Below are 24,395 nucleotides of genomic sequence, written 5' to 3' on the forward strand. Positions count from 1 at the left end.
AATTTCTGTCCAAACTGCTTTGACCAAGTCTGCTACTAACTAACCCATTAGCAGGGATCCTAAGGGACACTTCCTTCCTCCCTGATCTAGTAAGTCTCAAGATACTTCTATTAAGAGCAGACAACATAGCTTCATCTGGTTGCTTGAATTCAGGATCAGAGTTAAGAACAGCTTGTTTTACTGTTTGCATTAAAACAGTAACCACAGAGCTCTACAACCAGATTTAGTTATCTTGCAAAAGTCTCACATAGCAGTTTCCTGTGCCTTCTTGGCTCTGCTTGATTGCTCTTGAACTTTCCCCTTGCTGACCCCAACCTCAATCCATTATTTCTCAGGTTGCTTTCCTAAGCGAACCACTTCCTTTTATTTTTCCTAGCCATTTCTTCAAGGATTGGTCTCTTGGGATTAAGCCTGTCTGCATTAAACAGACAAGTCTGCTCCTTGCTCTGCGGTCTGCATGCTTTCCTTGCCCCTAGGTCTGTATACATGTTTTTGCAACCATGACACATTTTATATTTTTTTCCCAAAGTGTAATCCAAAATGTGATTTGTTTCTTCTTCTCATCTCTTCACGGTTACTTTCCCCTCCCTTTGGAAAGGTCCCAAATTAATTTCCCTGCAGGGTCCAGTCTGTTTTTTAGAAGTCTATTACCTTCTTTTGATCCAATTGCCCTATTTTTCCTCATGCCAAGCTTCCAGGATGAAACAAAAAAGACCAGAATATATCCTCTCCAGCAGTCAACACCCAGATAAGCAGGGATTAACACCAGACAAACAATCAAGCAGAAAACAATACCCTAATCAAGGAACTACCAGGGAGAAAACCACACCCCCACCTATACTGGCAGGCAAGCTGCTGTATATAAACAAGGAGTAAACCCCACAATCACTAGCACTGATGAGGTTACCTAATTGGGTAATGAAATGTCTGCCATCAATAGACATATACAGATAAACCACATTTACACACCATTCAAAAGAGGCAATAAAAATGTGATTTGGGGCACACAAGTAGCATTTAAAACTAAATGTATCTGTTCCTGAGATTATGTGGTAGCTATGGAGGGCAGCTGCTTGATCCTGGAAAAAGGCACAACTGCTTAAGGTGTTCCCAACAGGTGTTACTTCCAAAACATATTTTGCTTTTCAAATGTGAATCTTTTCACAGCCCTGTATAATAATAATAAAAAGCTATAAGTGTCAGGATTGTTAGCATAAACTTGCTTTATACATTACTAACTACGTAGTCATTAAGATGTTGGCCTAGAAACCAGAAGACTGTGAGTTCTAGGCCTCTCTTAGGCAAGAGTGACTTTGGGATAGTCACTCTCTCACAGCCCAACCCAACTCACGAGGTTGTTGTGGCGAAAAGAGAAGGCAGGAGTATTAGGTATGTTCACTGCCTTGAGTTTGTTTATAGATATATGAGCACAGCCTGGATTGGTTACAGGAAAGCCTATGACTCAATGCCACACACATGGATCCATGACCATCTGATGCTATACAAAGTCAACAGGACATTAAAGACCTTCCTCAAGAACTCAGTTGGAGTGTGGAAGACAACACTAGAAGTCAACTCAAGACTGCTCGCACAATTGGCCGTCAAGTGTGGCATAGACCAAGGTCCCTGCTGCTACTCTGCATAGCCTTGAACCCCCTTAGCCAGATAATCACAAGGACTGGACATGGATACAAATTCAAGAGTGGAACTACCATTAGCCACCTCTTCTTTGTGGATGGCATCAAGCTGTATGGTAAGAGTGAACGAGACATCGACTCACTGATCCACCTGACACGGATCTACAGTGAGGACATTGCGATATCATTCGGACTGGAGAAGTATGGCCGAATGGTAGTAAAGAGAGAGAAGGTAGTTAAGACTGATGGGGTGGAACTACCAGCGAGTCACATAGCAGACATACAGACCAGCTATGAGTGCCTTGGTATCCCACAGTCACATGGTAACCACGATGATGAGGCAAGGAAGACAGCAATATCCAAATATCACCAAAGGATAAGACAGGTCCTGAAGAGACAGCTCAATGGGAAGAACAGGATCCACGTCATCAACACATACACCCTGCCAGTCAACAGATACCTTGCCAGTATAGTGAGCTGGCCAAAGAAGAACATGGAGGCTGCTGATGTGAAGACCCAGAAGCTCCTCACAATGTACAGAGGTTTCCACCCCAAGTCCAGCACCCAGAGACTGTACACCAACTGGAAAGAGGGTGGGCAGGGTCTGGTGAGTGTCAAAGCCACTGTCCTGCATGAAACCCAGAGCATCCAGGAGTACATCACTAAGATGGCACCCAAAGATGAGCTGCTGAGAGAATGCCTGAGGCAGCAGCAGACATGGGAGGAAGTTCAAGCAGAGGAAGTGCCATGCCAAGGCAAGTCCCTGCATGGGATGTACTGTCGACAGATAGCTGAGGTGGCTGACATTGGGAAATCCTACCAGTGGCTGGAAAGGGTTGGACTAAAAGACAGCACTGAGGCACTGATCATAGCAACACAAGAGCAGGCACTAAGAACCAATCTATAGAAGCAGGGGTCTGCCACATTAGACAGGACTAATGTGCTGCACAAGGTGCAGACTATGCAGAGAGGCCTCAGAGACAGTCCAACACATAGTGACAGGATATAAGATGCAGGCAGGAGTAGCATATACTGAACAGCACAACCAAGTAGCTGGCATTGTGTACAGAAACATCTGTACAGTGTATGGGCTAGACACTCCCAAGTCCAGATGGAAGATTCCACAGAAGGTCATGAAAAATAACAGGGCTAAGATCCTGTGGGACTTCTGGATCCAGATGGACAAGCAGGTACACTGGCCAATCAATCAGGCATCATGGTAGTAGACAAGGATCAGAAGACAGCGATGGTGGTAGATGTAGCGATGCCAAATGACGGCAACATCAGGAAGAAGGAGTATGAGAAGCTGGAGAAGTACCAGGGCCTGAAGGAGGAACTAGAGAAGATGTAGAAAGTAAAGGCCAAAATGGCCCCAGCAGTAGGAGCACTTGGGGCTGTGTCTCCTAAGCTGAGAGAGTGGCTCCAGCAGATACCAGGAATAACATCTGAGCTCTCTGTCCAGAAGAGTGCAGTGCTAGGAACAGCTCAGATACTGCGCAGAACCCTCAAACTCCCAGGCCTCTGGTAGAGAACCTGAGATTGAGGAAGACATGTACCACCCATAGGGTTTTACATAAATAAAAATAAAGGCAGGATAAAAATATAATAATAAATAATAATAATAACTTTTAGTGGAATTTCAAAGGTTTTTTCCAAGTTAACTTCCTTTTTCTTTTCTCTCAAAATGTTCAGTATTATGTACAAACTCCTTCCTTTTATCTGAAAAAACTTGTTGCTTTGGTTAAGCTGAAATGACCTTGGGATGTTCAGTTAATCTCATGGCTATCATTGCACACGCTCTTGAAAGAATTTGTGATAAATATATACAACTTCAATAGTTCTATAAATAAGAGTGAAGGATAAGATTATTGAAGACCATCTATTCCAATATAGTGTTTTTGAAGGTACAAAACTCAGGGAACATCTGGCGGGTCTTGTATTCCCAAAAATCTTGTCCATATCCTCAGTCTCTATTAATTAAAAAAAAGTGTTATTTGAGACCTAACAGTTTGCTGTGTGAAACGTTAGCAGATTAGATAGACTTATTCATCATCTGTGGCAGTCCAAAATGGAAAATGGGAGTTACTAGAATATAGACAGATCTATAAGCTATAAGCAAATGATCAGCCTTCAGTCACCTTTATTTTGCAGAAAGCCGTTGGATTACGCAGAGGCTTTATAAGTGGTTTTAAAAAATAAAAATAGTAATGTGCTGCCCCCAGTGCTTCATTTGTAATCATGCCCAGCTGCTCAGAGAAAAAAGAAAAAAAAATGGGGATTGAGAATTAGTCTACATGGAGCCCCTGACTCCAAAAGTTGGGACTGGTAATATATCTCATTACATCTGAAAATAGGAAAATATGGTTGATCTTAACTCTGGTTACTTATAAACCAAGTTATCAAACCAGAATTTGAATATAAAGGACTTTCTGCAGAAGCAGTGGCAAAACATTTAATCATTACTTTTTATGCATTGAGCTGGAGCAGAAGGAAGGTAACTTGTATTAGCCAGAGGCTTGTCTTGGGGAAGTTTAGATTTGCTATAACAAACAGTTATGATTTGATGTTATTTCTCAACCAGGCCAATGAATAGTATATTTTTTATAGTTACTGACCAGCATTTTATACAATTTTTGTAAGAGATTAAACGCTCAAATTAAAAAAATAAACATTTCCTGGAAGATTAATTGAAGTAAAGAAAATGAATCAGATTACTGAACACTTTAAATACAAAAAGTGAAATAAAAAAAATCTTAATACTTAAAACTGATTGATTAAATTATAAAGCTATTTTGTATGCATATATGGATGAGCTTATTATGTGTGTATGCACACACACACACACACACATATATATACATATATATATAAAAGTTTATTATGCACAGTGATAAGAGAGATGATGATGAATAACACTTCAAATTTTTACAATTTAGGTTTATTTTAAATGTTATATAATAATATGAAATATAATTAATTTGTTCTAATCCTTGAAGCATTGTGAAAGTAGATTGCATCATAGTGAATTGCAATCCTGTGAAGTCTGTGATCGATGATCTTATCCAGAAGTTATATGATGTTCTAGTGATGTCTTTGAGAAAATCTATACAAGGTAATGCTCAGAACAAAAGCTATTTAAAAGATAATGATAATTTATTCCTGCTTTTTTCTTAAAGAACATTTATTATTTTGCCTAGAGTATTATTTTAATTACTTGAAATGCTGTGAATTTATGACATTTAAGTATATTAAATAAGTAAAAAATCACATAAAATGGAATAGAAAAGGTTTAAAAATAAGTATACATTTATATCCTATTTTATTTCAAATATTGTAAATTGTTCCTATAGCAGCAGTTGCTTCTAATCATAGCCTTGTTTTGTATGTAAGAAGCCATACTTATATTTGCAGCTCCAAAATTACTGTTAATATCAATGAGACTAAATATTCTGAAATTTTAATTCACCAAATAAATTGTGTTAGATTTTACTGTCGTTAATATTTTAGAAAACTAGTCTTTTTGTATAGTTGCAACCCTAAATGAAAACTTGTTAAGCCTGTAGCAAGGAGTCCTGGGGAAGAGAGAAAAACTGATTTTCACCTTGTTCTGGCAGACAGAGGGAGGTAATTTAGCTTTATCATTTTATTCAGCTATTTTCTGTGATTTTCTTCCTTGTCATTTTTATTTACAATGAATGGGAGGAAAACCAAACGTAAAGGATTGGCATAATTTCTAACTTCACTGCTGTGTTTAGGTTTTAGGAATCTGCAGGAGATAAATAAAAATAAATATATATAAATAAGCTTTTTGGTGTTGGAAAGTGTTTGGATTCCCCCTCCCCCCATGCCCTAAGAGGGGGTCCTCCCCCAAATCCTGTAACAGCTGGGGTATCCTCTCAGAAGCCAAATGATTGTAAGGTTCTGTTTTAGTCTGTTTTATTGTTGTTTGTTGTTTATATTGCTTTACTTTGTTTCTGTATTGCTTTCCTTTTGGGGTAGGGGCTGAGTTAGACAGGTAGATATCCTTTTTTGCCTTTCTGCTTGTTTTGTATCCTGATCGGCCGATAATTCAATTTTATGGCCTGAATATTTCAGTTCAGTCTAAAATGTTTAAGTATAAGATTTCCCCCCCAAAGAAACATTTATTTATTTACTTATTTAACAATTTATATGGCCACCCATCTTAGAACGGTGCCTCTTGATGGGGAACAGAAAATTAAAATTAATAATTAAAATAAAGAACAACAAAGCAATATGATTTGTAAAAAATGGCAACTAGAAACAATCAGTGCCAGAAGTCTAGAATAATTCAGTTTTACAATCAGTAAGAAGACAGTGACCAAACACACTAACCAAAAGAGCTCACCTATCATCCTGGCCCAAACGCCTGAGGGGAGATAATGGGAGCTGTAATCCTAAATATTTGATGGAATCCTGGTTACAAATTGGTCAATAGGGATTTATTATTATTATTGTTGATTGCACAGTCAGCCAGTTGTTTAGACTGGATTTGGCATTTTTATCCACCTACTGAGTCCTTCCCAAGGACCTGAGTTAGGCAGCTGTTGTTTGATGGTGTTAAAGGTATCATCATAGGATGATGATGATGATGATGATGATGATGATTGGATCACTTGTGTTTTCTCTTGATGTTTATGTAGGTCATCTGCATGATATTTCTTCATTTCTCAATGATGCTATGAATGCCTTAGTAATTAGGCCTCAGACAGTGGAAGAAATAACAGAAGATAGTTTAAAATATAAAAACTTAAAAGAAAAAAAAGAAGAGGTAATGTTTTTCTGTACTATCAAGAAATGAACTGAAATTTGATCACTAAATGTTTCTAGAGTCAGAACTTTAATATAAATATTATCTAAAAAATTGTTAAATATTTCTTCATAGCCTTTCGTGAATTTCATTATTGGCATAATTTTCCATATTGCAATAAGTATTGACTATTCAAGATTACAGTGGTACCTCGGGTCACGAACGCTTCTGTTCACGACCAATTCAGGTCACGAACAGTACCGTTTGCAAAATTTTGCTTCTGTTCGTGAACTCCACATCGGGTGACGAACAGGATCCGCGGCCATTTTCCCTGCTCTGACACGTGGTCGTGGCTTCCTGTAGGGAGGGGGATTCTCCCTCCAAACAATAACCGCCTCCCCACCCGCCTTCCTGTCCTCCACGCCTCAAGCAAAGTTAGTGTTCTCTCTCTTCATGGTATACTGTACTGTACTTTGTGTCATATTTTTGTGGTTTAAAAAAAAACAAACATATGGTTCAGAACGGATTAACCGTATTTACATTGAACCTTATGGGAAAATTTGATTCAGGTCATGACCAAAATCAGTTGGCGACCAAATTCGTAGGGGTCAGAACGGATTAACCGTATTTACATTGAGCCTTATGGGAAAACTTGATTTGGGTCGCGGAACGAATTAAGTTTGTGACCCGAGGTACCACTGTACATTGTAATGTTTCTAATTCTTACCATTAGATAGGTTGCTTTCCTTCTGTGTGTCTAAACAGGAGACAGCAGTTCACTGATCTTGTTTGGACCTATTTGTTAAGTGGGGTTGTTGTTGTTGTTGTTATTATTATTACTATTTTAAATTTATAATAGCCACTCACTCTCATAGACTGTGATTAGGCTGATTAATCCTTGGAATGGAGATCATCAAGGTATTCCAGGACTGTAGGCAATTTAATAATATTTCAGGACAAGGCAATAGCAAACCATCTCTACACTGATAGCAACCCCCCCCCACTTGATATGTACACATTGTTATCAACAATCAGACTCAACTCTTTTTGTATAGTTTGATTTTAAACTAAATCAATGTTGATATTTATATTTTTATCTGTTTTTGAGGTTTGATTTTAATTGTGAACCGCCCAGAGTCATCCTCTGGGGGAGATGGGAGGAATATAAATTTAATAAATAAATAATAAATAAACTTGAGGAATCTTTACCTTTTCCTTCTTTGTCACCTTAACTAATTAATATATGCCACCTCTGGCTTCTGTGAAGATACTCAGTTTAACATGTAATCCAAGCTCTATATGCACATACATGACTGCCATGCAAATACCTGTGCAGCAGTCTTTGAAACCTTCCAAAGCATGTTCTCATTTAAACACTTCAACGAGGGGTACTTAATTTGCATGAATGTGCTTGGTGAAGCATCTCTTTTGAATGCTTTGCATTCTGTTACTTTTTACTGAAGTATTTTTTTGATATCAAAAATACTTTCATTACAAATAAATAATAGGGCCACTTTAGCTTCAAAGGAAACTTTGTATTTGCGGGAAAATGGGACATTGATGTAACAACTGTCAGCAGCTCCTTAGAGTATTTAGGAATACAGGTAGTACTTGCTTAATGACCTTTTGTTTAATGATGGTTTGAAGTTACAATGGCCTCGGAAAAAGTGCTTTATGACCTGAACTCACACTTACAACCATCACAACACATTGCACTCCCCCACAGTAATGATTTACAACCTTTTTTACATTGGTTGTAAAGCGAATCATCACAGTTGTTAAGTGAATCATGTGGCCATTAAGCGAATCATGTGGTCATTAGACGAATTCTGGAAAAAAAAAGTCCATTGGGGAATCTGGATTCACTTAACAACCATGTGCTTCACTTAACAACCACATGATTCACTTTACAGCCATCATAAGAATGGTCGTAAAATTTGGTCCAGTCACATGGTGACTCGGTTAATGACCGTCCTGCCTAACTACCAATTTTATGGTCCCTATTGTGGTCATCAAGCAAGGACTACCTGTATCTGACTTCCATCTGCAGCTTCAACTCAATCCCAAGAAAAGAAGTGTTTGTTTGAGGGATTGCCTACATGCTATATAAACATCCAGATGTTTGGAAGCATCTTTTCCACTCTAAATACTGCATAATCATAAAAGGTAATGTTAATTCATTTATTGACCCAGACAAATATATTTATGCATTTGAGCTTTATGCACTTATCAAATCTCTTTGCTTAGGTCTTTATCCTTTTCCAAGAAGCAGAAAGTAAAAACAAGCTTCTCCGAACTGTGGCCGGTGGGGGCATTGAAACAATTGGCAGCCTGAGAGCGACATGGGATAAATTTGAGTTAATGATTGAGAGTCATCAACTGATGATTAAAGAACAGGTAACTGAGAGTCATTTCAAATATATCTTCTTTGGGATTACCTTTTTTAATTTTAATGGAGTTAATGTAGAAGATGTAGAGACGGCAAAGGTTTGTAAACAAGTCTGAGGTCAGAACAGCTATTTTGAGTATTCAGAACTTGAAACAAAATGTCCAGTTTTCTAGAGTTTGGTTTCAAAAATTCAGTTTTTTTAATTTTTGAAACCAAATGGCATTTTATTCAAAATTTTGAGTTTTTTGATGTTCTGCAATTGACTTTTTAAACAAATTCCTCTGAGCCATAAAGGTTTGGAGAGTGCAGTAGGTAACAGAACAGGAGGCACAGCTTCTTCTCTAGTGGTAGAGAAAAAATAAAGTTAATTAAACACAAGTTCAGAAATTATGAACTATTTCTGACCTCAGAAAAAGATACTACTGATCTGGAAGATAATTTATATCAGTTTTATATCCTTTTCTATAGGAAACATAGAGTAAGTTGTGATGTAGTACTGTCCATTAGTGGTTTCTGTGATTGTTTTCTTTTGTTTTTGAGGCAAAAAAGCAAATACAAATGTGTGCTTGGGCTGTTAAGAATTGCTTTCTCTGAAGGCAGGTTGAAGATGCAAAAGTCACTAACATTGTATAGTAGGAAGAAACGAAATTATAACCAATGAAGTATATTTTTGCAGTTGTTTATATGCTGTGTTGAAGTGAATACATTGTTTTGCTTCTTTGGGGGGATCAGTTTGTATTTGTTTTGGCAGAGAAGTTTGCAAAAAGCATGCTTGACTGTTGTTGCCATTATCTGCTATGAAATTTTATTTTTTAAAATCAGTTATTTGATCATTCTTTCTATTGGATGTGTGGTAGTAGCACTTAGCATGGCTCCCAGTCTATTTCTATATATCTATATATGAAAATTGAGGAATACAGATATTTGCTTAAAGTTCCCATTGTTTCCAGTGGCAGAATTCCTGTAGCATTTTTATTTATTGATTGATCGATTATTTGGAACATGGAACATATAAAAATGTTCACATTTTGTTTGTCAGAATACAGAACACTCAAAATGCCCCAGTATATTCTGATTTGGCTGTTTTATTTCAAGATTTTGAATAGAGAGAATTTGATTGGTTCCCTCTTTGTTTAATTTATCAGTAAATACAATTAGCCATGTGCTGCAATCTTTCAGTGGCATGATGTCTGAGAAGAATTGAAAATGCATTATGTGTAAAACACTACAAATGTGATTTGTAATTAAATGTGAATTTATAGGAAGTTGCAGTATAGGTGACATTTCTGGAAAGTGTATCAACACAATGTACATATTTTCAGATATCGGTTTGTCATCCTCACTGCCTTATTTATTCATTTAATCAAATTTATATGGCTGCCCATTTCACACAAGGTGACTCTGGGTGGTGTACAACAAAACCAACAATTTGCGCATATTATAAAACCAATTAAAACAATTTAATTAATTATTAAAACCAAGATCATGAGAGGGTCAAAATCAGAATCTTCCATGTGATATAGCCACTGTGCGCGCGCCCTGCTGTCAGAGAATCCCCAGGCCTGATGAAAAAAACATGTTTTGAGAGTTATCCAGGAGGCCATAAGGATTGGGGCTAACCTCACCTCGGGGGATGATGATCCAAAGGGCGGATGCTGTGCCAGAAAAGGCTTGTCTCCTAGGTCCCGTCAGAGAGAATTCTTTAGCGGATGGGACTTGCAGCATGCCTCTCCTGCTGGACCTGATGGGACAGGTAGATATAATCAGGGAGAGGTGGTCCCTCAGATAACCTGGCCCCATGCTATGTAGGGCTTTATAGGTTAAAACCAGCACTTTGATTTGGACCCGGAAACAAACTGGTAACCAATGCAGCTCACTGAGCAGAGGTATAACATGTGTCCTTCTAGAGGAACAGATAACTGCCCGTGCCGCTGCATTTTGCATCAGCTGGAACTTCCAGATACTCTTCAAGGGTAGCCCCATGTAGAGTGCATTGCAGTAGTCCTTTGGGAGATGAGCAGGGCATGAGTAACTGTGAGCAGAGCTTCACAATCCAGGAATGGGCACAACTGGTGCAGAACACAAAGTTGTGGAAAGGTCCTTCTGGCCATGACTGCCACCTGCTCCTTGAGCAGGAGTCATGAGTCCAGGAGGACTTCCATGTTGCACACTGGGTCTGTTTGGTGCCACCCCATCCAGTACCAAAGAATGTAAAGTCCCAGATTTGGGAGGCCCTAAAACCCAAAGCCACTTAGTCTTGCCAGGGTTCAACAGAAGCCTGTTGTTCCCCATTTGGACCTTTCAGCCTCCAGGCACTTGGACAGGACATCGACGGCAACATCACTGAAGGCGGGGGTAAGAGATGCCACCTAGAGGATGATCAGATAAAAAAGAAAGGAGTCTGCAACAGGGTAATGGTCAAAGAAAGAAACTTAGAAAGGACCCACCCTAACTACTCAGGTGGTAAATAAGGAAGATGGGAGATTTGTGTTTTCAGACTTGCAAGATTCTGTTAATGTAGCCTTACAATAAAATAGAATTAGTTCATCTAGTCTTGTTTCCTGTCCAGTTTACCTGGGAGGACTGACAATCACTTAGGTTACTAGGAGGGGAGAGGTATAGTTGAGTATCATCAGCATGATACCTCACCCAGTGGCTATGCATGATCTCCCCAAGAGGTTTCATGTAGATGTTAAGCAGGAATGGAAAAAGCACCGAACGCTGTAGCACACCACATAGTAGGGGCCATGGCGGGACCTCTCACTCTTGATCAACACCAACTGGTATCAGCCCCAAAGGAAGAAAGAGAACCAGCACAATATAGTGCTGCCCACTCCCAATTCCTGGAGTCAATCCAGAAGGATACATGGTCGATGGTATCGAAAGCTGCTGAGAGGTCAAGAAGAACCAGGGTGGATGCACTACCCCAATCCCGCTCCCGCCAGAGATCATCCAAAAGCATGACCAATGCCATTTCTGTCCCATGTCCAGGCCTGAATCCTGACTGAAACGGGTCCAGATAATTCGCTTCATCCAGGGCCCACTGAAGCTGCTGCATGACCACCTTCTCCACAACCTTCCCCAAAAAAGGGAGGTTGGACACTGGATGGAAATTGTCCAGCATGGTGGGATCCAGCGATGGCTTCTTGAGGAGGGGGCGAACCGTCCTTAAGAGGCAAAGAAACAACCCTCTCTCCCAAGGATGAATTCACCACTTCTAGAACCCACTCACATGTTTCCCACCAGGTAGCCTTAGCCAACCAGGAGGAGCATGGATCTAATGAGCAGGTGGTCATGCTCACTGTCATAAGGACCCTATCCACTTCCTCAGGCCTAACAGGTTCCCAGATAACAGAGCAAGATTGTCCCCCAGACATCTCAGCAGGCCCTACACTAAAGCTGGTGTCTGGGAATGAATTCAAGTGATTTTGCCCGACAGATGCTCTGAAAATTCTCCACATGGCCTTGCAGATGAATCTCCAGGTCCCCCTTGCCCAGAAGGACTTGGGTTACCTAGAACAAGGCCAGCAGGTGGCAATCCACAGATGCAATAAGGGGGGAGAAGTATTGTTGCTTTGCTGCCCTTCCTGCCACAAGGTAGGCCTTACCTGTGAGAGATGTTAGCCTCTCACCGGTGTTCGGCTGAGTTCATCTTTCGTTGACCTCCAGCATGCTCTAGATATCTCTTCTGTTTCATCTCCCTCAGCTCTTCTGTAAACCACAGAGAGTGACGGGATTGATGGGAAGGGAGAGGTTGCATGGGCGCAATCTGATCTAAGGCCACAGCTGCCTTCTTATTCCAAGTGGCAACTAAGGGCTCTGTCAGACTGTGCAGCAGACCATCAGGAACAACCCCTAGCTTCCTCTTTTCTTTCTCCCCTTTCTCCCTCCCTTTTTAAGTGTTTACTTTAAAATATACCAAAACCCTTAACGTTTTTCTTCTAAGCAATATCCATTTAGAGATCAGTATAGTTACAGCAGTTCCCAGCCTTTTGTAAGGTGGTAAAGATCTGGCTTTTCCTTAAATATTGGGCCTGGTATTGGATAAGCCCATTTGTCTTATGATGATCATTGTCTGTTGGGCTTTCCTCCACGTGCGTATGTTTGTTATTTTTAATAGTTTTAATTAATAACTTTAATAGTTTTTAATTATTGCTATATTATTTTATGATAGTTAGCCGCCAAAATTATGTGTTGATTGGGTGGTGATACAGATCTATTTAATAAATATATAAATTTGTGAGGAGCTTGCTCTTGAATATGAAGTTGCATTACCTTTTTAATGATCATGCTTTCACTGGATCCAAGTTTCTGTGGAATCAAACTTGGGAATATAAAAGCTTGATATTGTCTATGTTCCAAAGAGGAGAATGATTTCCCTGTGCCATTATTATACCTTTTCAAACCTAGGATACAGTTTGGTAAATAAAATGTTCCATAGGAAGTTATGAGTTTCCAACATGCACTCCCATATGTAAAGAACTCCCTATTGTGATTAATTCCAAAGTCAAGACATGGTTGTTACTGGCACTGCTTTCCAGAATCTGGGATTTGTTTGAATCTGTAAGGCCTCCACTTTGAAGTGGTGATGGCAAGATTTGGATTGTATCTTCAGTTTCAAGGTTCCTTTCATTCTTTTTAAGGAAAGTATTAAATACAACATTGCTAATTTGAAACAAGAGCATAAAAACTAATAGTATGAAATATTAGGTAAACCACAGTTGGAACAATGTTAATCATTATTACTTTTTGTAGTATTCCTGTTAATACACAGCTGCTTCTAGAATAAACTAAGAAAAGTAATACAGTAATCTTTTTTTTATTATTATTTTTCTGTTTTACATACACTTTGGTCTTCAGATCGATGTGATGAAAGGCAATGTGAAATCCCGTGTTAATAACTACCTTCAAGAACTGGAAAAATTTAAAGCTCGATGGGACCAGTTGAAACCTAGTGATGACATCATTGAAACAGGACATCATGATTTGCTACAGAAAAGTGCTGAGAGCATAAAGGAAAAAAAAATTGAGTTTGATGAACTCGAGGACATAAAGCAAAAACTTATGTATGTTTATTTTTGTATAAGTATGCGCAAATATCAACATGTTAGGGATATTTTTGTAAATACAGTTTTTGAAAGCAAAGTAACAGTTACTAGAATAAAATAAATAAAATGAAATAAAAATAAAATAACAAAATGAAAGTTTTAGCAGCTTTCAGTTTCCTATCTGATTTCCCAAAATTTACATGACATGGTATGCTTTAGTTTAATTTTCAAGTGAAAGCTGTAAAAAATAATATTTTTTTTCTGTAAAAAGGATAGGTATAAAAAATTGTAAAATGGGTCATTTTGAATATATAATTAATACACAATTATATTTACCACATTAACAGAACTTGATGTTTTAAAATGATAATAGATTATTAAGGATAAAATTTTCAAGTCACAGTTGACTCTTGGTGATTTCATGGACAGGTGCTTGTAATCATTTTTGTGACCATATAGTAGTGGTTTGCCATGGCCTTTTTCCAGGATGTTTGATATTTCCTGATGGTCTCCCATCAAGTACTAAGAAGGTCTAATCCAACTTAGATTTTTAAGAATAGCCAAAGTCAAATATATTCTATCATCTAGCTGGGCAAAGGAATAGTCAAATTAGTAAAATAATCAGAACTTACTGAAAGGCTGGATGCAATTGTAGTGGTTTTTTATTGTTCTGTTACCATGCAAGATATATACAAAGCATCAGCTGTGGAAAATACACCTTTTCATTCTGTTGACCTACAGTTGGAAGATTCAGCATTAGGAATATTGTTTTAACATTGGGTAACACATTCCAAATTACATTATTTTATAAATGTCTTTACTTTCAGTTTCTCGCTTTTTCTATTATTCCTGAGATATTCCATGGTTGTTCTCCAGTAACTATGTTAATGTATCTATTAATGTATCTATTGAAAGAAAATAGAAGAAAAAGATAAGAAAATAACATTTTCATATACAGAAGGTATATTTTCTCACTCTTCCTGTGATTCCAGGATGTTGCTGATTGATCTATATCAATACTTATTTTATTTTACTTTATTTTATTAAATTTATATACCTGGATAGGGAGCTCCATATAAACTTTTATTTGGCATACAATGTAACATTACTGTGTTCTTTTTCTTCAGTAATGACTGCTGTCACTTTGAATTAGAAGAGCCTGATTTCTCTTTAGCCAATGAAATACGCAAAGACATTGAATGCTGTGCTGAGGTTTGGTCATTATATGAACAATTTTATGAAGGTTTTCAAGAAAAAGCCAATGAAGATTGGATTACATTTAGGTACATTTAAGATTACAGGTAGTCCTTACTTACCAGCTACTCATTCAGCGACCATTAGAAGTTGCAAAGGTGCTGAAAAAGTGGTGCTTACGACCAGTCCTTGAAGTTCTGGCCGTTGCACCATCCCCACGGTCACACGATTGCAATTAGGGCATTTGGCAACTGGCTTGCACTTGCAGCAGTTGCAGTCCCCTATGGTCACATGATCGCCATTTGTGACCTTCCCTACAAGCTTCCCACAAGCAAAGTCAAGGGGGAAGCTGGCAGGGAAGGTCACAAGTTGCTCTGGTAAGTCTCCTGGCCTCCCTGCACTCATGTGGTGCCATGCCATCCATTTCCCTGGCCTCCCTGCACTTTTGCAGCACTGTACCATCCAACCCCTGGCCTCCCTGCACTTGTGTGGTGCTGCATCACCCCTCCACCAGCCTCCACCAGCTTGCATGCGGCCTGCTTTGGGCCTTCCCTCCACCCTGCAGCATTCACCCATGACACCGCTCTGCTCCCTGGGACTTCTGCTGCTTCCCGCTTAATGATCCTTGCGTCTTGGAGTTATGACAACAACTGGGACTACTGAGGTAGTTGTTGCTAAGTGATGCAGGCATGTGATGTCGTGCTTTACAACCACATCGCTCAACGATGGCAATTCCGGTCCCAATTGCTGTCATTACCTGAGGACTATCTATACATAGTTCTTAATTATAATATTGGTTGGCCAACAATGAATTTCTTTTAATATATATTCTATCCAGGAGTAAGACCTACCTATTTGAAGAATTTTTGTTGAACTGGCATGAAAAACTGAGAAAGGTTGAAGAACACACAATAATGACTGTGAAGTTGCAAAAAGAGGTGGATAAATACAAGGTAAAGTGATAGTGTGAGAGAAATAAGACAAATGGAAAATATTGGAAGGTTTAGAATATTCTTAAGGTTTTGATACAGGCATCTTTATAAAGTATACAATATTTAATTCATTAAGTTATGTATTTTTTGAAAACCCTACCAGGTTTTGCATTTGATTACAGCAATTAATTTTAGCACATAACCTTTCAAAATGTTCAAGGCGTTTCACATTGTCATTTCTCCAGTTGTTGGAATTGCTCTGTAAAATGGTCTAATATTATTATTCCTATATAGGTAGTCCTCACTTAACAACCCTAATTGGGACTGGCATCTCTGTCGCTAAGCAATGTGGTCGTTAAACAAAATGTCTTGTGACTGCTTTGCTTAGTGACAGCAGTTCTGGCAATCCCAGTTGCTGTTGTTGAATGAATCCCATGTGGTCATTAGGTGAGGACCCACCCGGATCTAAGCCATTCTTGGAAAAAGGTAAGGGACTGCCTCCACTTCAACTCCCCCCATCCACCTATTTACCCCCCATATCTGTCCTTTTGGCCACCTGCCTACCCACTGCCACCAGCTGCCCCTGCCGCCCAGCCCTGCCTGCCACCATGTGCCCCTCATCATGTGCCACTACTGTACTGGCTGGTGTCTTCTTTTGCACTGGGGTGCAGCCGGGGCCTTCTCTTACACACCAGCCGGGGCTTTTCTCGTGCCGGCCAGGACCTCTATTCGTGCGCCACCCAGGGTTTTCTTTTGTGAAAGAAGGAGCCAAAAGACCAGCTCGGCACATGAAAGAAGGCTGGTGTGCAAAAGAAGGCCCCTGCTAGCATTGTCCTTCTTTTGTGCCAGCGTAGGCGGGGGCTTCTTTCATGTGCTGGCTGGGTCTTTCTTTCATGAGTGGAGGCCCTAGCTGGCGCATGAACAGAGGCCCTGGCCGGTGTGTGAAAGGAGGCCCTGGCCAGCATGCAAGAGAAGCCCTGGCCACCACATGAGAGAAGGCCCCAGGTGCACTGCCATGAAAGAAGGCCCTGATGTGGCAGCGGGTAGGGCCTGGCCTCAAGGGCAGCTGGTGGGAGCAGGTAGGTGGCTAGCCAAAAGGTGGTCATAAATGAGGGTGGGCCTGAATGGGCCTGAATTTTGTTCACATGATCGTGGGGGCGCTGTAATAGCCAGAACTTCGAGGGCCAGTTGTAAGTCCATTTGTTCAGCGCCATTGTAACTTCAAACAGTCGCTGAATGAATGGATGTTAAGTGAAGACTACTTGTATTATTAAATGGGGACTGAGGAGAAAACTGTAATGATGAATGTATGGCTGTCTCTAATGTGAGATTTGAATGATGGATTCAGTGTTAAATATGGGAATTTAATTTGGCATTTAGCTGTTTTCGAAATACATTTAAAAATACCCTTTAAATTCAATATACTACTGAATGCAACTACAAGAATGTAGCTATTCCAAATGGTTGTTACTTGTGATACTTTCATAATCCTTTATTGTTTAAACATAAAATACATTTATAGTTACAAAAGAAAAAAAAACTGCTAATGTGTGCTCTTTTTTGTTACAGATGATCCTTCCTATATTGAAATATGTTAAAGGAGAACACTTATCACCAGATCATTGGCTGGATCTCTTTCGCATTCTTGGTCTCCCTAGGGGTACTAGTTTAGGTAATCTGATGTTTCGAGACCTCCTAAAAGTGGCAGATGTCATTGTGGAAAAAGCAGCAGAACTTAAGGTGCAAATTATTTTTCAGTATGCATAAAATCATTTGAAGAAATTATCGGGCATATTTCTAGCTTCTGTTTAGAACAAGGAATACCCCAAAGTTATTGACTAAGTTAAATAAAGTTATTAAAATCAGTTCTTTTTCCATAAAGAAAGAAGTTATAATCTTCATCATATTGTCCTGAATACTGTTTGTGGCACTGAAATTTCATTACACTCTTGTAGTGAACGTTCTCACACTGCTCATTTGTATTAGGGAACAAGTCATATGACAAAGTAATTTGGCTGGTTGGTGTACAAAGATTAATTATCCAATATAACTTTGTTAGAAATTTGCTTTTTTTCCTTCTGTTTCTCCTTACTCAGAATTCTTTGTATAAGCTGGCCTGCATATAACCCAAAGGCAGCAAAGATACCAGGGAAAACCTATATAGATTTAGTATTTCATTTATGGATCCATTATCATATTAATTGAAATGAAAAATCTCGACCAAGTCAGCAGACAACGTGTGGCCTAAGGGCAGCATGTGTCCGTTTAATTCCCTTTTTGCAACATTTGGAGTCTCTACTACTTGGGTTGCTGAAAAGTGATGGTAGAATTTCTTCCTATTTTGAGGTGGGAAAAAAAGATGAGACAATTTGAACCCTAAAATATTCAGATTGCATTTAATAAAGAAAGAGCCTCTCCCAAATTCCTGTCCAATTTCTCTCTCTCATACACACTTTGAGGCCTTCATCCCTCAAAATTGTTAAGTGTCTAGGCCACCAGAAGCTTGACCACTAGGTAAATAAAGTGAAATCAACCTACCCCTAGACAGAAATTAATAATAAAAAATTAAAGGTAATAATTCAAGTTCAAGGTTCTATTCTTGTTAAATCTGCCTTCAGAAAAAGAACTACATTATATTGTTCCACCTGAAACAACTGCCTCAAGAATTCATACTGACTAATTTTCAATATTGTGACGGGTTAAGTTTATTTATTTAACAGTATGTTAAACCTGCCCCAATTCAAAGTACTCCTTACAAGAAACTAAAATTGTATGTGGTGTAAAAGTTGAGATGATGTTTTGGTTTTAGATGCAGGAATATAGTGAGCTTCTTTTGTGAAGAAAAAAGACTTTAAGTTAGATAATTGCAGTGTGCAGTTTGCCTACCTATAGCTTACAAAATTTGCAGATACTTGGTTGACAAAGCTTTTTAGTCTTTTTCATAAAGACCAGTATCTATATAATTCCCTATATAATTTTGCAGAGGTTTTTTGCAGAAAACAGTCAATGTTTTCAGCACTCTCTTAACCTAAATAAATCACTGGAGTAAGATTACTGCTTTATCCACATGAAATAGTATTGCAGGGTAGTTGGATGTACATCCGGAGTAATGTTCCAAATCACTTAAAGATTTTTATAAAATGTATAGACTTGGGGCAAGGATACATCCTTTTTTAACCATCCTCCAAGGGGGAATTGCCTCATTTAAATTGTCTGTTGTAGTGCATCTGTTTTTCAAACTAGTATGATTATACAATTAATTTTTTTTTTTTCCTGTACCTTCAAGTCACTGTTGACTCCTGGTGACTACCTGGACAAGTTCCTGCAGTTTTCTTGGCAAAATTTTGGATGTGGTTTGCCATTGCCTTCATGCATGAGGATAAATAGGCATTGATCAATTGATACATCCTTTAGTTTGTTTCAAAGCTTCGCCCTAGAAATAAGAACAGCTTTGCTTTTTTTAAAATCAACAAAAGTTCCATACGAGGACCATTTGAGTATCTGAATAGATTTTTTGGCTAGTAGTGCAACATGAAATCCACATTCAGTGCAGAATGGCTGGTTTAAAAGTCAAAAGGCCCACTCCAGGTCATCCAATAGATTTTTACTTTGGAATTACCTGGAGTTATATTATATTATATTATTTATACAATTAATAGTAATAACGAATACTTATAGGAATTATATTCCTGTTTTGATGAAAAGTTATGTTTTGTTACTCATTTAATTCAGAGCCCTGAAAATATATCACAAATAGGTATAGCAATATATGAGTAATACCCTAATGTTTAATTAAGAAGGAAATGCAGTGCTTTATAAATCAGTGTCTGAAATTACTTCATTCTTTGGATTTATCTCTGTTAGTATTTAAATCATTAACTTAAATAAAATGTTAATTTATATTTGGTAACAGGATTTGAACAGCAGGGCTCATGGTGAGGTCACCATCAGAGAAGCCTTGCGTGAGCTTGAGCTTTGGGGAGCTGGAGCTGTCTTTACATTAACAGATTATGAAGATAGCCAGAGTCGGATGATCAAATTGATTAAGGATTGGAAAGACATAGTCAATCAAGTTGGTGACAATCGTTGTCTACTTCAGTCATTAAAAGACTCTCCATACTACAAAGGTTTCCAAGATAAAGTTTCTGTTTGGGAGAGGAAACTTGCTGAACTGGATGAGTATCTACAGAATTTAAATCAAATTCAGAGGAAATGGGTATATCTGGAACCCATTTTTGGTCGTGGAGCTTTGCCTAGAGAGCAAGCACGCTTCAACAGAGTAGATGAAGACTTTAGGTCAGTTAATTTTACATCATTTTATTTTTTTAAAATTAATTAATTAATTAATTTATATATCAAATTTGTCACTGCCCATCTCATTGAAATGACTCTGGGTGGTTTACACAACAGTTAAAATCAACTAAAATTACAAAATTACAATATATTATTAATAAATAGAAAATAAATAAATCCAAGAATAATTGGTAATCACTCAGGGAGCATCAATCAAGGTGCCAGCCACCTGCAGGATTGGGTAAGATTGTTGTCACCCCATGCAGGCTGGCAGAGCTCGTTCTTTAATCCTTTCCAGAAGACCAGGAGGATAGGGGCTTGCCGCACCTCTGGGGGGAGAATATTCATTATGTCTCTTAATCCAACTGCCTCATACATTTCTCAGAAGAAAATGCATGCATTGTGTGTAAAACTTAAATTAATTTCTTGCATTTTCATATTTTGGGTCATCATTAATAGTTTTAATTGTTTGTCATTAGTTATTTGTTAATATTTGTCCATTATTAAACTAAAGAACAGAAAACAGCCTACCTTCACACCATGTTGTTTCCTTTTAAAGATCAATACTGGCAGATATCAAACAAGATAACCGTGTAATTTCTTTGAATACTCGAGCAGGAATAAGGACTGCCTTAATTACTATCCTTGACCAGCTTCAGAGATGTCAAAAATCTTTAAACGAATTCTTGGAGGTAAATATTTCTTATCACTCCATTTAATAGTGAACTCAGATGATAAACTTTGATAGAAGGGGAGTTTTCAGTGCCACAAAGATTGCAGCAGTACAGAAAGGCCTGTAGAAGAAAAACAACAACCAACTCCAAAGGGGAAAGGGATAGTCCGGTTATCACTTCTCACTTCACAATTGCTGAAGTATGTTGAATATTAGAAAACAAAGGAAGATTTCTGCTGGAAGGAATGAAATGGTGTAGTGAAAGAGGGCACAGCTGGCTAGAATCTTCAATAGAAAAACTAATTTATACATTGGAATGTGTTGCCACATTCTATATTATGTACATTCCAACTGACTGCTTACTGGGAACATGCTCTTTTTTCAGGTAGTTCTCTCTGGTGAAACAGCATAAGATTTGTGGACAAGGTTAAAATAGGTTGAAGTTCTCTGTTTTATCTGAACTCAGGAATCCTGGTTAATTCGAACTGTGGTTTGTTGAGATAAGATTATATCATAGTTTCCAATTTTGCTTGGTTTCTAACCATAGCTTAAATTAAAATGAATTTCCCTGAATACAGATGTCATTGGGAGTTCTTTACTTTGAAAAATGGAAAAAGATCCTTATATTATCATGACAATGCTAGAGAGGAAGGGAGAATGAATAAGGACAAGGCCTGTGCAAGTTTGTGCAGTGTTGGTTAAATATAGTTTAATGTTCTATCCTATTTAACCTGGTATCTGTTTGTTCCATACTTTTGTGGATAACTATGAACTTTGATGTCAGTAGATTTTATTCCAGAATCACTGTTCACTTGTGATTATTTGCTCAGGGAGACAAGCCAACACCTGTTTCATCGAAGTGTATAATTATGTGATAAGTAATTATATATCCCCTAATGAATATGTGTTTGTTCACTCCAAAAATGCAAGTAAATCAATCAATATAAACACATTAAAAGTCCACTTACTTTGCTATCTTTGAAAAATCCAAAATATTTGATAGAGCGGTATGCAAGTTTCTTAAAAGATTCTAGTGGAAATGGGATTTAGACAAACATTTATAAATATAATCCATCAGTTATGTTCACCAGCACAAACAGTAATTATTATTGATAGGACAAATGCAAATTGTTTTTAAACAAAAATTACTATTTTTCCCTGATTAATCTAATTGCAAAAATATTTCCATAGAATGTTAGGAGGAATAACTATGTTCAAGGTCTTAATATAAAATCAACATACCATGTAATAAATCATTTGCAGATTTTTTATTTTTCTTCAAAATTCTAATGGAGCTACAATTTGGTTACACTTTTAATTGAATAAATTTAATAGAATAGCAGGAATAGAAATCAACTTTGATGAATTGTATGCAGCAATCAGTACTGATAGAGTCACAAAAATGCTTTCAAGACACTTCTGGCCATCGTATTAGTCCTTGTGGATTCTGATATTATAGAGGAATTATTTCACAAGATTGGCACCAATTAAATGAAATTTAATTATAGTCCTGTTCTAAAAGGTTAAATTTTACTTACTATTGTTTAGGATAATATTCTTTTTAATACTTCTATTTCCGCTTCAGAAACCTCTATTTCTGTTAACAGTTATTTGCTTTCATACATGAGAAAGAGTTATTTATACATAATTATAAAAAAACTGAGAATAGGGAGATCATATTGTATACATTTCATTTAAAACATTCCTGTAATTTTGAAAGAGGTACCCTGCATACAAGTTGCTGGTTTCTCAGTGTGTTACAGCAATGTGATTCTTCCTTGATAGTGAGACTTTTTTTTCCCCATAAATCCATATTTTAAACTTATATTCCAAGTCTGGAAAAGGAGAATAGTTTTCAACCCATCCTGTGCACATTCTACCATTCTTCAATCACCTAAATTTTAAATATATGTGCTTCACGCAGGTGTGTTCATGCATCTTTATGCAACTTCCTATTATTAGACACTTGATAGTGATAAAAAATCTGTTTCTCCTGAAAATATTCTATAGAAAATTTGGTCATAAATTTCAACTTGGTTTCAAATGAGACAGATGTAATTGCTTACATTCATGAGAATTTACCAATCAAGAACATTAATAATGTTTGAATGATATATATACACATCATTTAAAAATCAGATGAACCTCTTTAATAAGATAAAACTCTTATGTCAAAGATATTAACCTTTCGAGAAATTCTCTAAAAAGTATGTAAACAGGACTTGGGATTTAAACTTGTAAAATCATCTTGGAACACTTTATAGTGTAACGTTCATTTTAAATCTGTTGCAGCAAGTCATGAACAATGGATTAAAAATAATTATAAATGGTACTAAACACCCCCCCCTTAAATTTCATTGTATTAATCAAAGTCCTTCTAGATTGTTGGAGGCTTTGTAATCAAACTGATTGATATTGCCATTTGTAGTGGCAGTATTCATATTTAGTTATTAATTTTGACAGTAACAGTCTTTAATAGAAATGCTAGCATGTCTTTGTTGTCAGTTTTTCTCTAAGACATATAAAATGGTGCAACACAAGTATTTAATTCAGTTTTCTTGCTAGCTGATAAATTTACCACAGCAAAATACAAGAACATTCTAAGCACATCTTTCTTTAGATTAATGTTATTTAAAATGTGAGAAATAGCATTGCTAAATGTTAATACAGCAACAAAGGATCTTAAATAATACTTTAGAGATATTCACATTTGGTTTCTATTTTTGGAGACATTCGTGAAATAATTCCTAATAGATTCTCTTTCTCCATACAATTGAGTTTTGGGATAAAATTTTCAATATGGATGTTTAAAATTCTGTATCTCTCCTTAAGATAACAAACATTTGTGTTTATGCATATGCATACATTCATGTGGGAGTGCAAATATAGCATCTGTCTGCAACATCTTAAAGCAGGTGTGTCATTACCCAGGATTATAACCACTCTGAAGCGGAAGTGCTACACAATCCTAACATCCAGGAGCTTTCAAGTTATATTGTTTTCTTATTTTTTATGTTTGTTTTTCATTTCCAAAGTTCTTTGACCATTAAATGTCTATTTTATTTCATTTCATTTCATTTCATTTCATTTCATTTCATTTCATTTTTGAAAAATAAGCAAGGGATAGAGGAAGACTTAGTTAATCTTTTTTGGTGCGAAGCTTAGAGATGTTTCAGTTCACAGCTATTCCTGATTTCATTTTTGGAAAGATATGAGTTATATCATTAGTGTAGCAGGTTCAAAAATTATCACTATACTCTCTTGAAGAGGCAGACTGAATTTATTTATTTTTAAACAGGAAAAGCGTTCTGCATTCCCTAGATTTTATTTCATTGGAGATGATGATCTTCTGGAAATCTTGGGTCAGTCTACTAATCCATTAGTCATCCAGTCTCATCTGAAGAAGCTATTTGCTGGTAAGAATTGTAAAGAAGAATTGTACAGTTGGAATGGACCACAAG

General features: G+C 37.4%; 1 protein-coding gene across 1 annotated transcript in view; it reads left to right on the forward strand.

Moving 5' to 3' along the window:
• The window catches only part of DYNC2H1 (dynein cytoplasmic 2 heavy chain 1), a 183,333-nt gene that overhangs the window by 21,626 nt on the left and 137,312 nt on the right, over positions 1–24,395 (forward strand). The window contains exons 19-28 of the mRNA XM_088140623.1: positions 4,634–4,749; positions 6,299–6,426; positions 8,653–8,802; positions 13,655–13,860; positions 14,970–15,125; positions 15,875–15,989; positions 17,538–17,708; positions 19,882–20,264; positions 20,821–20,953; positions 24,233–24,350. Coding sequence (XP_087996749.1) covers positions 4,634–4,749; positions 6,299–6,426; positions 8,653–8,802; positions 13,655–13,860; positions 14,970–15,125; positions 15,875–15,989; positions 17,538–17,708; positions 19,882–20,264; positions 20,821–20,953; positions 24,233–24,350 — 1,676 coding nt within the window. The remainder of the gene's footprint in view (positions 1–4,633; positions 4,750–6,298; positions 6,427–8,652; positions 8,803–13,654; positions 13,861–14,969; positions 15,126–15,874; positions 15,990–17,537; positions 17,709–19,881; positions 20,265–20,820; positions 20,954–24,232; positions 24,351–24,395) is intronic.

This window comes from Python bivittatus, unplaced genomic scaffold (assembly GCF_059951505.1).
Source record: "Python bivittatus isolate LINGU-HERP-01145 unplaced genomic scaffold, Pbiv_v1 ctg000340_np1212, whole genome shotgun sequence".
NCBI classification, from domain to species: Eukaryota; Metazoa; Chordata; class Lepidosauria; order Squamata; family Pythonidae; genus Python; species Python bivittatus.